Source organism: Rhinoraja longicauda, chromosome 6, assembly GCF_053455715.1.
Source record: "Rhinoraja longicauda isolate Sanriku21f chromosome 6, sRhiLon1.1, whole genome shotgun sequence".
Classification (NCBI taxonomy): Eukaryota; Metazoa; Chordata; class Chondrichthyes; order Rajiformes; family Arhynchobatidae; genus Rhinoraja; species Rhinoraja longicauda.
Window position 1 is genome coordinate 79466209 of NC_135958.1, and position 16511 is coordinate 79482719.

Sequence of the window (16511 nt, forward strand, 5' to 3'; positions counted from 1 at the left end):
GCAATGTCACACAGAGGGGAGGATTACTGCTGCCTGTTAAACCATGAGACGGTTCTGGTTCAACGTCTGTTAAACCAGAGCACAAGGGTTTAAGGTGAGAGGGGAAAGATTTAATCACTCTTAATCACTTTAATAATTTTTTCACTCAGAGAGTGGTGGGTATACGGAACGAGCTGCCAAAGGACGTAGTTGAGGCAGGTATTGTAATAACATTTAAAATACTTTTGGGCAGGTACATGGATAGAAAGTGTTTAGAGGGATATGGGCCACACCCAGCGTGGTGGGACTAGGGTAGATGGGGCATCTTGATTGGTATGGGAAACATAGAAACATAGAAAATATGTGCAGGAGTAGGCCATTCGGCCCTTCGAGCCAACACCGCCATTCATTGTGATCATGGCTGATCGTCCACAATCAATAACCCGTGCCTGCCTTTTCCCCATATCCCTTGATTCCATTAGCTCCTAGAGCTCTATCTAACTCTCTCTTAAATCTATCCAGTGATTTGGCTTCCACTGCCCTCTGTGGCAGAGAATTCCAGGGAAAGGTGGGCCGAAGGGCCTGTTTCCGTGCTGTATGACTCTGAGAGGATACTGGTGTCCCAACAGCCAGCGGTCGTTATAAAGACCACATTGCAGGCCTTGCTGTTACATGAACAGGGTTTTAGGATCTCTCCAAAATCTCTGTGCCTCGCTCTCTCCCTCCTACTTCAAGAAGCTACTTAAATCTTACTTCTTCAACTCAGCTTTTGCACACAAAATATTTAGGATTATTATTGTCAGTCAGCAATATTCCCTGAAGGACATTGAGAGCCATCTCTGCTCCCTACAAAACATTGCTCAAACCACTGGTGGGTGCCTAAAACCAAATTCAAAATGACCAGAGCCAAACTTAACCTAACCTGGGTCAAAATGCTTTTCATTGGGGCGGCACGGTGGCACAGTGGTAGAGTTGCTGCCTTACAACACCAGAGACCCAGGTTCAATCCTGACTACGGGTGCTGTCTGTACAGAGTTTGTACCTTCTCCCTATGACTTTGTGGCTTTTCACTGGGACCTCCGGTTTCCTCCCACACTCCAAAAACGAGCAAGTTTGTAGGTTAATTGGCTTTTGGTAAAAATGTAAAGTGTCCCTGGTGGGTAGGATAGTGCTAGTGTACGTGGATCGCTTGTCGGTGCCGACTCGGTGGGCCGAAGGGCCTCTTTCCACACTTTATCTCTAAGTTAAACTAAATGGCTGTATCCACCCAAGCCGGCATATGGAATCAGATCCAGCTTGCAATGAATCGAACAGTACAGCACAGACAGGCCCTTCGGCCCACAATGTCCAGGCCAAACATGATGTCAAGACCATCACATCTGCCTGCACATAATCTATATCCCTCCATTCCCAGCCTATCCAAAAGCCTCAAACACCGCTATCGTATCTGCCTCCTCCAGCGCGTTCCAGGCACCCACCACCCTATACATTGAAAACTCAGACATTTAGTGCAATAGACAATAGGTGCAGGAAGAGGCCATTTGGCCCTTCGAGCCAGCACCACCATTCAATGTGATCATGGCTGATCATTCTCAATCAGTACCCCGTTCCTGCCTTCTCCCCATACCCCCTGACTCCACTATCCTTAAGAGCTCTATCTAGCTCTCTCTTGAATGCATTCAGAGAATTGGCCTCCAATGCTTTCTGAGGCAGAGAATTCCACAGATTTACAACTCTCTGACTGAAAAAGTTTTTCCTCATCTCCGTTCTAAATGGCCTACCCCTTATTCTTAAACTGTGGCCCCTGGTTCTGGATTCCCCCAACATTGGGAACATGTTTCCTGTCTCTAAAGTGTCCAACCCCTTAATAATCTTATATGTTTCGATAAGATCTCCTCTCATCCTTCTAAATTCCAGTGTATACAAGCCTAGTCGCTCCAGTCATATGACAGTCCCGCCATTCCGGGAATTAACCTAGTAAACTTACGCTGCACACCCTCAATAGCAAGAATATCCTTCCTCAAATTTGGAGACCAAAACTGTACACGGTACTCCAGGTACTGCAAAAGCTTTTATAAATATGTCAAGAGAAAAAGATTAGTTAAGGCAAATGTAGGTCCCTTGCAGTCGGAAACAGGTGAATTGATCATAGGGAACAAGGAGATGGCAGACCAATTGAACAAATACTTTGGTTCTGTCTTCACTAAGGAAGACATAAACCGTCTGCCGGAAATAGCGGGGGACCGGGGGTCTAAAGAGATGGAGGAACTGAGGGAAATCCAGGTTAGTCGGGAAGTGGTGTTAGGTAAATTAAATGGATTAAAGGCAGATAAATCTCCAGGGCCAGATAGGCTGCATCCCAGAGTGCTTAAGGAAGTAGCCTCAGAAATAGTGGATGCATTAGTGATAATTTTTCAAAACTCTTTAGATTCTGGAGTAGTTCCTGAGGACTGGAGGGTAGCTAATGTAATCCCACTTTTTAAAAAGGGAGGGAGAGAGAAAACGGGGAATTATAGACCAGTTAGCCTAACATCGGTAGTGGGGAAAATGCTAGAGTCAGTTATTAAAGATGTGATAGCATTACATTTGGAAAGTGGAGAAATCATCGGACAAAGTCAGCATGGATTTACCAAAGGCAAATCATGTCTGACGAATCTTATAGAATTTTTCGAGGATGTAACTAGTAGAGTGGATAAGGGAGAACCAGTCGATGTGTTATATCTGGACTTTCAGAAGGCCTTCGACAAGGTCCCACATAGGAGATTGGTGTACAAACTTAAATGACACGGTATTGAGGGTTCAGTGTTGAGGTGGATAGAAAATTGGTTGGCGGACAGGAAGCAAAGAGTAGGAATAAACGGGTCCTTTTCGGAATGGCAGGCAGTGACTAGTGGGGTACCGCAAGGCTCAGTGCTGGGACCCCAGTTATTTACAGTGTATATTAATGATTTGGACGAGGGAATTGAATGCAACATCTTTAAGTTTGCGGATGACACGAAGCTGGGTGGCAGTGTTAGCTGCGAGGAGGATGCTAGGAGGCTGCAGAGTGACTTGGATAGATTAGGCGAGTGGGCAAATGCATGGCAGATGCAATATAATGTGGATAAATGTGAGGTTATCCACTTTGGCGGCAAGAACAGGAAAGCAGAGTATTACCTGAATGGTGACCGATTGGGAGAAGGGGAGATGCAACGTGACCTGGGTGTCATGGTGCACCAGTCATTGAAAGCAAGCATGCAGGTGCAGCAGGCAGTGAAGAAAGCGAATGGTATGTTGGCATTCATAGCAAGAGGATTTGAGTTTAGGAGCAGGGAGGTTCTGCTGCAGTTGTACAGGGCCTTGGTGAGACCGCACCTGGAGTATTGTGTGCAGTTTTGGTCTCCTAACCTGAGGAAAGACGTTCTTGCCTTAGAGGGAGTACAGAGAAGGTTCACCAGATTGATCCCTGGGATGGCGGGACTTACATATGAGGAAAGACTAGATAGACTGGGCTTGTACTCGCTGGAATTTAGAAGACTGAGGGGGGATCTTATAGAAACATATAAAATTCTTAAGGGGTTGGAGAGGCTAGATGCGGGAAAATTGTTCCCGATGTTGGGGGAGTCCAGAACCAGGGGTCACAGCTTAAGGATAAGGGGGAAGTCTTTTAGGACCGAGATGAGAAAACATTTCTTCACACAGAGAGTGGTGAGTCTGTGGAATTCTCTGCCACAGAAGGTAGTTGAGGCCAGTTCATTGGCTATATTTAAGAGGGAGTTAGATGTGGCCCTTTTTGCTAAAGGGATCAGAGGGTATGGAGAGAAGGCAGGTACAGGCTACTGAGCTGAATGATCAGCCATGATCATATTGAATGGCGGTGCAGGCTCGAAGGGCCGAATGGTCTCCTGCACCTATTTTCTATGTTTCTATGTTAGGTGCGGTCTCACTAGGGCCCTGTACAACTGCACACAGTACTCCAGGTGCGGTCTCACTAGGGCCCTGTACAACTGCACACGGTACTCCAGGTGCGGTCTCACTAGGGCCCTGTACAACTGCACACAGTACTCCAGGTGCGGTCTCACTAGGGCCCTGTACAACTGCAGAAGGACCTCTTCACTCCAAACTGCCAGCTATTTATTGCTTCAGACCCTATCATGTCCTGTGTTAATAAATCTGAGAGTTTGTGTACAAAGGGCCATGCCGGGTCAGTCCGACCTCAGCCCCGAGACTTCATTTTATTAACTTCTTAATTAATTTTACAAACTATGGCCATGGCTGGTCAGGATGGTGGTGGTTGGCAAGGCTGGGCAGGAGCTGGTGGGATGCAGGGGGCATTAATGGCAAGATGGAGGATTTGTGGTGCCGGAATCTGGGGCATTTAGGCAGCAGGATCCTGAAATGCCCAGGAGGGCGGAAACTAAAGATTAAATACAACTCGAGATTGTTCAAATTTGGGACCGCAGAAATAGGAATTAAGTCATTCAACCCCTGTGCTTGATCTACAACTTAACTAGTTCACGACTAATCCTGACTATAATGCATCTTAACTCCCTTCACTCTCCTTGCGTGTATAATCGCGTCTTTTGAGTTATTTCGTGAATTAACCTGAATTAACCTCTAGCCGCAACAGTTTTTGCTTTGAGTGTTTCAGATTTCAACTCTGTCACCTAAAATGGGCCAGGCATAAAGCGGTGGAGGAACCCAGCGAGTCAGGCAGCATCTGTGGAGGGAATGGACAGGCAGCTTTTCGGGTTGAACCGAGGCGGGACTCTAATTACGTGCCCTTGTTCCAATGTCTCCTCCAACACTGCAAACAGTTTTCCGTTATTTATTCCAACAATATCTTTTAATCAACTTGAATTCGAACACCCTTCAATTCTCTCGAGCAAAGGGTAGACTAGAGTTCCCTTTATCCGGTCCATTGGAGAACAGTTCCATCACAGGTACTGACCTCCCCACCATCGAAGGGATCTACGGTAGTCGCTGCCACAAAAAGGCAGGCAGCATAATCCGAGACCCACACCACCTTGGCCATGCTCTCATTTCTCTCCTGCCATCAGGATTAAGGTACAGGAATCTGAAAACCGTGACCATCAAGTTCAAAAACAGCTTCTTCCCAACAACAATCATGCTCTTGAACACCACACAACACTAACCTCAACTATGGACTGCCTTTGGTTGCATTATGGACATTGGGCTTATTTGCACTGGTATCGTGGTTATTAATTTACTGATGATATATTATCTGAGTATTGAGTTTACAGGGCTGTTATGCTGCTGCAAGTAGGAATTTCATTGTTGCGTTGTCGGTACACATGACAATTAAACACCCGAGACTCTCTTGCCACTCGCGAGGGTTTTGCTCCACTGGCCCCAGGGACCCACGTACCAGCCAAACACGCCGGCCTTCAGCAGCTCCGACACCCCGAAGGACAATGATCCCATGAAGTCGTTCCTGGTGGTTCGATCCCAATCCCAGATCTCAACCGAGAGCCGCCGGTCCTTGTCGCTGTTCTTCAGTTTACTGGGAAGCACAAGGGAGACTGAGATAAACACCGCCATCGTTTCACAAACCATGGAATGAAACAGGGTTAATGAATAAGGTTCAGTAGAAACAAGTCACTGCAGATGCTGGTTTACACAATAAGACACAAAGTACTGGAGTCATTGAGAGGGTCAGGCAGCATCTCTGGAGGACATGGATTGACTGAAGAATCAATCAGTCTAAAGAAGGGTCCCAATGCAAAATGCCACCATCCATGTTCTCCAGAGATGCTGCCTGACCCGCTGAGTTACTCCAGCACTCTGTGAAACGTCACCTATCCATGTTCTCCCGAGATGCTGCCTGACCCGCTGAGTTACCCCAGCACTATGCGTCTTCTTTTTTTTGAAGCATTTGCAAGTTTTACCTCCAGAGCTCTCCACCACCAAAGAAGTTCTCGTTTGCACTATTATTACGGTTGTTAATTTATTGAACGTTTTTGATTTTTCAATTTATACTGTATGTACGGGGCCGTTAAGATGTTGCGAGTAAGAATGTCATAGTTTTATTATCAGTGTATATGACGATTAAACACCCTTGACTCTTGATCACGTCACCAGCATGAAGCTGGCAGTTCTGTCCCACTGTTTGATCCTTCTCTCTGTGTGGAGTTTGCACGTTCTCCCTGTGACCGAGTGGGTTTCCTCTGGGTGCTCTGGTTTCCACCTGCGTCCCAAAGTCGTGCGGGTTTGTCGGCTACTTGGTCTCTGTGCATTGCTCCTTTGGAATGGAAGTGAGGAGGAATTTCTCCTAGATTGTTTCAGGAAGGAGCAGCACATATAAACAGAACAATTAAGATTCAGAGCAGGGAAATTGTAAAAAGATAAATCTGTTTATCCGATGCACTCAGCATTTGTAACAATTCAGAAGAATTAATAGCACAAATAAAAGCACATGGCTATAATCTAAAAGTAATTATAGAGTTGTGGTTGAAAAGTAATTCAGGTTAAGATTTAAATATTCAGGATTAATATTCCTAAACGCCATATTTGTGTCACTGGTAGCAACATGGACAAGTGGGGACATCGTGGAAAACATCTTGGATTGTTTATTCTCTGGAACGTTGGAAGCTGAGGGGGATCTGATAGAAGTACCTAAAACTATGAGACATAAAAAGGGTAGACAGTCAGATCCTTTTTCACCCACAGTGGAAATGTCAAAAGAGGGGATGGCAAAGCCTTAAGATGGTACAACGTTTAGAGGAGATGTGCAGGGGAAGGTTTGTTACCCAGAGGGTGGTGGGTGCCTGGAACACACTGCCGGGGGTGGTGGTGGAGGCAGATTCGATAGCGGTGTGTAAGGGTTTTAGATAGACATATGGAAACGCAGGGAATGGAGGGATATGAATCACGTGCAGGCAGAGGAGGTTAGTTAACTTGGCATCATGTTGAGCATGGACATTGTGGGCCGAAGGGCCTGTTGCTGTGCTGCGCTGTTCTATGTTGACACCTCTCCTTTCAGTTGATTGAGAGTGCTGCTGGCAATGTTAGTGAGTGAGTGGAGGGGCCAGCCCAGTGCCCTCTCACGGCAAGTTTAATAAAAACAGTTCTGTTTTATGTTCTATGATAATTGATTATTAGACATTGTAGACAAATGAAAAAGATTAGATAAATAATGAGGGATGAAATGAACACTGAAGTGGAAAAGAATCTCAGCTCATAAAATCAGGCAACAGAATCGACTGGGAAGAGTTAGTGAGTGGCGTGGAGCGGCAAACATTGATGGGAGTGCTGTCAACTTTAAACAAAACTCATAGTAATGTAGACCGCATGATAAACCAGGAAATTACAGATGCATATAACGATGGTAGGGACTATAATCTAAATTCAGACTGGAATTAGCAAGAACAGCAGGGAAAACAAATTCCTGATGTGTGTACAAGCTGGCAGTTTAAAAGCAACAAGGGAAGCTGCTGTGGGAAAGAAAACTGCAGATGCTGGTTTAAATCGAAGGTAGACACAAAATGCTGGAGTAACTCAGCGGGTCAGGCAGCATCTCCGGAGAGAAGGAATGGGTGACGTTTCGGGTCGAGACCCTTCTTCAGACTGATGTCGGGGGAGGGACAAATGTCCCGAGATGCTGCCTGACCCGCTGAGTTACTCCAGCATTCTGTGTCTACCAAGGGAAGAGGCTGTGTTTGATTTAATGTTGTGCAAGAATGAAGAGTTAAATAATAAGCTTTAGTTAACGGGTACAAGGGATGAGTAATCATGCATTGGAAATTTTTTGTAAAAATTGCAAGAGATTTACTTCAATTTGAAATCAGTGCTTTAAATCTAAACAAAGCCACTACAAAGACATGGTGCATGAGATAGATGCCTATGGTCGACTGACAGACCACATTAAAAGGCTTTACGGTAAGTGAGCAATATCCAACATTAATGAATTGTTTACAACAAATACATGTCTATTTAAGGCCCCAAAGCGCAACAGAAAAATCAGTCCAGCTGCGGCTTGCAAGAATAACGAAAACCAATTATTCATAGAGCTGCTGCCTAACAGCACCGGAGACCTGGGTTCGATACTGACCTCAGACGCTGTCTGTGTGGAGTTTGCAAATCTTTGGGAGGTGGGAGGAAGCTGGAGCACCTGGAAACCCAAGCGGTTACAGGGTGAATCGTGCAAACTCCACACAACAGCACACGAGGTCAGGATCGAACCCGGGACTCTGGCTCTGTGAGGCAGCAGCTCTACCCGCTGCAACACTGCGCTTCCCATTGTACCAAGACTTTGAAACGAATCAGCGTAGAAATACATTCACTTTGCTAAATGTCCAAAATACTATCTTCAAGCACGGCACTCCAGTATCATTTCCATTCCCAAATGGCCTTGAGGAAGTGCCTTACAATGTTGCAGTTGTTCTGAGGGCAGTTCACCATAGTGCTAGACATAGCAGGTCAAATTTTGTAGTGGGCTCATTGGAGATCCTCGGACTATATTGGACTCTACCTTGCACTGAACGTTGTTCCCTTTATCCTGTATCTGTACACTGTGGGCGGTATAATTGTAATCATGTATTGTCTTTCCGCTGGCTGGTAGCACGCCCTGTACCTCCACACACGTGACAATAAACAAACCTAAACGTGCAGCTGCCTCGCAAAGCCACATTCAGCACATTGACTGCGGACGTATTTCTACCTTTAACAAGTTCACTCCCAGCGAAAAATAAACCCTTCCCGAACTGTTTACAAAGTCAGACCAACAGAGGGCACTCACAAAGTGAATGACTCGTTCCACGTGGGGTTGAGGGTCGATCGGATGGTTTTCGTCTTCTGTTTGCTTTCACTTTTGGGGTCAGGGATGAGCTTGAGTTTAACGTAGGGATCTGACAGCCCATTGGGATCCATGGGGATTAGATTTTTTGCGTCTCTCACTGTAAAACAGGAAAACAAAGTTGTGTTTACAAAGCTGAGCGAGCGAGGAAAAGCCGATTTAACACAATCCTCGAAAACATTGTTGGATTCTTCGCCAACCAGATTTATTTTGTGTCTGTAGAAACAAGGAACTGCAGATGCTCATTTACACAAAAAAGACAAAGTGCTGGAGTAACTCAGTGGGTCAGGCAGCATCTCTGGAGGACATGGATGAGTGAGAACACTTGCATGTTCTCCAGGGATGCTGCCTGACCCACTGAGTTACTCCAGCACTTTGTGTCTTTTTTTACTCTGTGTCTGACGGTCATGACCCTTCCTGCAGTGGATAGTGTCCAGCTATCCAGACACTTTGTGAATTATCAGAACTCCTTAAGATCTGCTCTCGTCTTCTCAATTTAGTTTAGTTTAGTTTAGAGATACAACATGGAAACAGGCCCTTCGGCCCACCAGCGATCCCCGCATATTAACACTAACCTACACACACTGAGGACAATTTACATTTACCCAGCCAATTAACCTACAAACCTGTACATCTTTGGAGTATGGGAGGAAACTGAAGATCTCGGAGAAAACCCACACAGGTCACGGAGAGAACATACAAACTCCGTACAGACAGCACCCGTAGTCGGGATGGAACCCGGGTCTCCGGTGCTGCAACCGTTGTAAGGCAGCAACTCTACCGCTGCACCACCATGACCGCCCCAGAGAACAATTCTTTCAAATCCAATCTATGTTCCCAACCTATTACTCTTCATGTCAGTATCTTAGTTGTACAATAACTCAGGAAATAATTCAAAGACTTGTCCCATCCTGGACATTGCTTCTTCTCTCTGCAGGCAACCAGCAGGAGGTACAGAAGCTTGAAAGCGCGCACCACCAGACTCAGGAACAGCTTCTTCCCCTCTGTTATCAGACTTCTGAACGGTCCTTCCATAAGCTCGGGTACTGTCCGATTCACCTCTACCCCATTGCGGACATTGGACTTTGTCTGTGGAACTGATGCGCTACAATGCTGAGAACTATATTATGCACTCTGTATCTTCCCCTTTGCTCTACCTGTTGTACTGGTGTATGACGTTATATTTATGTACAGTATACCTAACCTGTTTGGGTAGCATGCAAAACAAGCTTTTCACTGTACCTCGGTGCAGACGACAATAATAAACCTAAACCTTCCCTGAGTGTGGTGTGTAGAAACAGACACGACTCCAGTTGTGGTTTGACCAATGTTTTTTGTAGGGGACAGAGGAGATGGCTGTCAAGGAATGTTGCCGACTGGCCTATTTCTGATGTGCTGCGGGACACACTGAAGCTTGGTGCAGCCAACACCAGGACTTTGTGGGGGAGGTCCACAGTCCAGAGTCCTTCCTTTGCTGGACATTGAGGGGGCAGAGTCCGGTAGGGACGCCCCTTAAACAAGGGAAGAGATATCACCCCATGAGTAACAAGAGTGTGTTGTGTAAAGATAGGTGTGAACACTATGGTGTATGACACACTCGAATGTATTTAGACACTGAAAATGTATGAAGGGTTTTTGCACAGATTTTGTTTTGTATTTTTTATTCTGAATAAAGTTTGTTTGAAATAAAATGAAAATGAATCATTCGGACCCAAATTGAAACCAAAACCACAAAGCTGATAATCTTTGGACAACTACCCGAGCCATTAGTAGCTTGGCAAAGGATGAATAAGATCATAAATTGAATGACAGAAAAGCCAAGTGATTGGGCAACGAAAAGGAAATGATAAACTCACGATGCCAGGAAGCAACAATTACCTCCAATCAGAGTACTCAAGAAAAGTGACGGCTCTTAATCTGAATGCACACAATGTTTGTAAAACGATAAGCAAATTAATGGCAATAAACAGAAATAAATTGGAATTAGAGTCATAGAGGTGGGCAGTAGGCAAAGACCAACTCAACCATGTTCATCAAGATGCTGCATTTGGCCCAAATCCTTCCAAACCTTTCCCATCCCTGTACCTGTCCAAGAGTCTTTTAAAAGTTGCTATAAGACCCGCCTCAACTACCTCCCCTGGGAGCTCGTTCCATATATCCACCTGCCTCAGAGTGAAAAGGTTGCCCTTCAGGTTCCTATTAAAATCTTGCCCCTCTCACCGTAACAATTATCCAAAACAATTGCAGAGATGTGATTGCAAAATGAAGTGACATGGGGTAGTGAGAGGAGAAAATTGAGTTAGCCTGGATGAAACAAAGAAATAGCAAGGGGCAGGACACATTGGACTGAATCGACAATAAGCCCCCAAGCAGTTGTGGTGATACGACCCAGGTTGAGTCAGGAGATTAGGGTAACCAGGGTTGTGCTCTCAGTATGCTGCTCAATCGCACTACGGATTATGTCCATGTGGGGGAGCTGAGGGACTGCTCTCGTCTCTCAACTGCACAGCTACCAGAGAGCAAAGACAGAGTGCAAATAAAGTCTGGTTGACATTTCAAAGCTGGGTCGTGCCTTTGCAGCTCCTAGCGTGCATCACAGCTACATGTCTTTCAGCAATGCAACAATTCAATCCTCACACTGAACAAAGTCAAATATCGTAGAAAACAAAAAAGTTGCAATCTGACAGTCAGATAGATAGGCACCATCTGAGGTCGAAGCAACTCCACACCAACATGGCACTTGATCATTTCAGTAACAAATAAATCACTGACAGCTAATTCCACCTCTCTCTGCACTGAAGCTGGCCGAGTGAATGCTCCATTTTGTTCATTCAGTTCAGGCTGTACAGTGATTATTAAAGACACACACCACCCTGGCCACACTCTCATTTCACTCCCACCATCGAGAACGTGGTACAGGAGTCTGAAAACCGTGACCACCAGGTTCAAGAACAGCTTCTTCCCAACAATCATCAGGCTCTTGAACACTACACACAACAATGAACTTCTGTGGACTATCTCTAGTTGTACCAAGAACTTGTTTGTTTTTACACGAGTATTGTCATTATTAATTCATTGAACTTTTGCTTATTATATATTAGCTACGCATATGGTGCTTACAAGTTTGTTATGCTACTGTAAGTAAGAATTTCATTGTTCCTTTGTCGGTATATATAATTAAACACTCTCTTGACGCTTTGCCTGACCTGCTGAGTTACTCCTGTACTTTGCGTTCTACATAAGATTCCAACATCTGCAGTTCCTTGTGTCTCTCGACTCTAGATCTGTTCTCAAGGGAAAGAATCCCCTGCAGTCTGTGACCATTCCCAGCCAAGAATTGAAAGAGAATGACATAAAGGCTGGGGACAGAGAGGTTTGCTGTTAGCACACGAGGCTTGGTAGGTTGGAACTGTACCTGTTCCACGCAAAAATTAGCTTACAAATACACACAGAAATATTACCACAGGTGTGGACTAACAGAGGAGATCGCAACTTAGGTGGAGGTCTTGAAGCCAATTCCTCATTTAGAGTCGTAGAGCAACGCAGCTTGGAAACTGGCCTTTCGGCTGAAGTCACCTGTGCCGATCAAGTTGCCTGTCCAAAGCTAATCTAACTTGGCTGCACCTGGCCCATATCCCTCTACATCTTTCCTGAACATCAACCTGTCCAAGTGTTATTAAAATGGTTGAAGGCAGTGCTGAAGAGGTGAGACTTCAGTGATGTTTTGAATGTGGTGAGTGTGGAGGAGTCTCTGACGGTTTGGGGCAGTGAGTTCCATAGGGTGGGAGCAGCAATGGAGAAAGCCCTGTCCCCCCAGGATCTGAGTTTGGTCCGGATGGGGGGGGGGGGGACAGGAGATTGGCAGCAGCAGAGCGGAGGGTGCAGGTGGGAGTGTGCCTGTGGAGGAGGTCAGTCAGGTAGGATGGGGCCAGGTTATGGAGGGCTTTGTAGGTCATGAGGAGGATTTTGTACTGGATTCTCTGGGGGATGGGGAGCCAGTGGAGTTTGTAAAGGACGGGGGTGATATGGTCACGGATCGGGGAGTGGGTGAGTAGACGAGCAGCGGAGTTTTGAATGTATTGAAGTTTACTGATGATTTTTGAGGGTGAGCCATAGTCCAGCCGAAGGGCCAGTTTCCAAGCTGCGTTGTTCTACGACTCTAAATGAGGAATTGGCTTCAAGACCTCCACCTAAGTTGCGATCTCCTCTGTTAGTCCACACCTGTGGTAATATTTCTGTGTGTATTTGTAAGCTAATTGCAGTAGTCCAGACGGGAGGTGATGAAGGCGTGGATGAGGGTTTCTGCAGCTGTGAAGGAGAGGGATGGACGGAGACGGGCAATGTTTTTGAGGTGGAAGAAGGCTGTCTTTGTGATGTGTTTGATGTGTTTGTCGATGGAGAGGGTTTGATCAAAGATGATTCCAAGATTCCGGATGTGAGGGGAGGTGGATACTGGGAGACCATCAATGTTGAGGATGAAGTTTTGGGTGGATTTGGTGAGCGTTTTTGGACCAATGATGATGATTTCAGATTTGTTGCAGTTGAGTTTGAGGAAATTTGATTGAAGCCAAGATTTTATTTCAGTGATGCAGTTTGTCAGTGTAAAGTGTGTGGTGGTGGAGATTGACTTGGTGGAGATGAGGAGCAGGATATCATCGGCGAAGCAGTGGAAGTTGAGACCATGACGGCGGATTAATTGACCAAGGGGGAACAGGTAGAGGATGAAGAGGAGGGGGCCAAGGACTGAGCCTTGGGGGACACCTTGGGGGAGGGGAGCGGTGGGGGATTTACAGTTGTTAATGGAGATGAACTGGTGCCTGTCAGAGAGGTAAGATTTGAACCAGGATAGGGCTGTGCCGGTGACGTTAAAGGAGGTTTCAAGTCGGGTGAGGAGAATGGAGTTATTTATGGTGTCAAAGGCGGCGCTGAGGTCAAGTAGGATGAGGATGTTGAGGTTGACCTAACTTTGAGGAAAAAAAATCTTCTAATGGCCTCATTCCTTTTTCTTGCAAAGACCTTGAACCTTTCACTCCTTGTTATTGATTTGTCAACATTCCTTGCCTCTGGCCCTCCCAACCACTCCTTACCGGTCCTGGGTGAAAACCCCGTGCTTTCTCGTCCTTGTGCAGAAATAAAAGCAAGCCTTCAATTTGCTGCCTTTGCAGTAGGATGCTGTCCATCAACACCTCAGAGAACATTTGTAACAAGTGTAAAAACAAGGAAATGCAGAGGCTGGTTTGCACAAAAGGACAGAGAACGTACAAACACCGACCGCACAGACAGCACCCATAGTCAGGATTGAACCTGGCCGGGTCTCTGGCGCTGTGAGGCAGCAACTCTACCGTTGTGCCACTGGCCGCGTGCGGCTTGCTTTTGGCTTTCTCATCTCAGAAAGTCTCACGGAAAGGTCTTTACATTAAATTCCCAAAGCATGGACTGTTTACGTTGAATATTAAATGTATTAAAAATATATAAAAATGGCATGGATATACCACACTTAAAACTGTAAAACAGGAAAGAATTCCATTCATACAGTACCACTCATTCATCAACACTAAGCCCGTTTGCCCGCTGTAAGACTACGCCTTGCCGACTGAAATGCCTCGTAAATGTAGTGGTTGTGTCTGATTCCCCCACCTCTCCTGGCAGCACATTCCAGGTGGAAACCCCCTCGGTATAAAAACCACTTTTCCCTCTGATCCCCTTTAAAATTCCTGGCTCTCACCTTAAACCACTGCCCAGTAGTTTTTAAATACACCAACGATTCGATGTATCACTGCTGCATTGTAGGAAATAAAGGAGAATAGGAGAGGAAAAGGCAGGGGCCCCTGGGCAGAAAATTAAGTGCAAGGGCTGGAAAAGTAAAAGTTAACCTGGATCACAGGAAAATAAAACACTTTCATGGGATTTACACCTATAAAAGCAAACTAGGAGCTGACAAGAATTCTTTGCAACGCAAACACTTTTGTTACTGAATTCAATCATCCTGTGTATATCCGAACATTGAATCTTTGAAAGAGACAGTGTGGAAACAGGCCATTTGGCCCATTCAGTCCATGCTGACCATCGACCACCCATTCACACTAGTTCTGTTATCCCATCCACTCCCTATACACTGGGGCGGGTGATCGATGGTCAGCATGGACTCGGTGGGCTGAAGGGCCTGTTTTCATGCTGTTATCCAGAAAATTAAACTAAACTAGGATTTAGTTTGGAGATACAGCGTGGAAACAGGCCCTTTGGCCCAGGGTCGGTGCCGACCAGCGATCCCCACACACTCGCACTGTCCTACGCACACTAAGGACAATTTTTACATTTACCAAGCCAATTAACCTACACACCTGCACGTTTTTGGAGTGTGGGAGGAAACCGAAGATCTCGGAGAAAACCCACGCAGGTCACGGGGAGAACGTACAAACTCCGTACAGATGCCAGGCAGAGTGCTGCCTAGCATCACAAATGAAATGAAAAGGTCCAACAAACTTTCCAAAGGGGAGTTTAGCCTGTTGTCCTGACCAAGTCATCCAATTACTGTATCAATATCTCAATATCACATTGTTGTTTGTGGCGGTTTGCTGCATTTAAATTGTCTCCCATTATAACACTGCACTGTTTGTGGCTCATGCATATTCCAACGGCCACGCTGGGAGTTAGATGATCCTTTGGTAACAACTCACTGTAGAAATTAAAATGTTCATATTATGCTTGCTGACAGCAAGGACTTTGGAGAAACAATACAGAGACAAGCGTGCAGTGGAGACACAAGGAACTGCAGGTGCCAGAACCTTGAGCAAAACAAAAAGCGTTGGAAGAACTCAGTGGGTCAGGCAGCATCTGTGGAAGGAATGGACAGGAATGAATGGGAACTCCAGCCCTTTGTGTTTTCTCCGTCCATCCCCACCCACAGATGCTGCCTGACTCTGCTGAAATACTCCAGCACTTTGTGATTTACTCAGAGGTGAGAGTATGTTACATAGAAAATAGGTGCAGGAGGAGGCCATTCGGCCCTTCGAGCCAGCACCGCCATTCATTGTGATCATGGCTGATCATCCACAATCAGTAACCCGTGTCTGCCTTCTCCCCATATCCCTTGATTTTTCCTGCATCTAACTTGTCCAGCTATTTACGATATACATTAATGACTTAGACGAAGGGATTAAAAGTACCATTAGCAAATTTGCAGATGATACTAAGTTGGGGGGTAGTGTGAATTGTGCGGAAGATGCAATAAGGCTGCAGGGTGACTTGGACAGGTTGTGTGAGTGGGCGGATACATGGCAGATGCAGTTTAATGTAGATAAGTGTGAGGTTATTCACTTTGGAAGTAAGAATAGAAAGGCAGATTATTATCTGAATGGTGTCAAGTTAGGAGGAGGGGGAGTTCAACGAGATCTGGGTGTCCTAGTGCATCAGTCAATGAAAGGAAGCATGCAGGTACAGCAGGCAGTGAAGAAAGCCAATGGAATGTTGGCCTTCGTAACAAGAGGAGTTGAGTATAGGAGCAAAGAGGTCCTTCTACAGTTGTACCGGGCCCTGGTGAGACCGCACCTGGAGTACTGTGTGCAGTTTTGGTCTCCAAATTTGAGGAAGGATATTCTTGCTATGGAGGGCGTGCAGCGTAGGTTCACTAGGTTAATTCCCGGAATGGCGGGACTGTCGTATGTTGAAAGGCTGGAGCGATTGGGCTTGTATACACTGGAATTTAGAAGGATGAGGGGGGATCTTATTGAAACATATA

The 16511-nt window shown here is 45.8% G+C and overlaps 1 protein-coding gene across 2 annotated transcripts in view; it reads right to left on the reverse strand.

The window, feature by feature from the left end:
- Nucleotides 1-16511, reverse strand: part of prkcaa (protein kinase C, alpha, a) — a 187020-nt gene that overhangs the window by 48809 nt on the left and 121700 nt on the right. For both annotated transcript variants that reach the window (XM_078401440.1, XM_078401439.1), the window contains exons 6-7: nt 8717-8873; nt 5348-5482 (exon numbers count right to left, since the gene is read on the reverse strand). In XM_078401440.1, coding sequence (XP_078257566.1) covers nt 5348-5482; nt 8717-8873 — 292 coding nt within the window. The remainder of the gene's footprint in view (nt 1-5347; nt 5483-8716; nt 8874-16511) is intronic.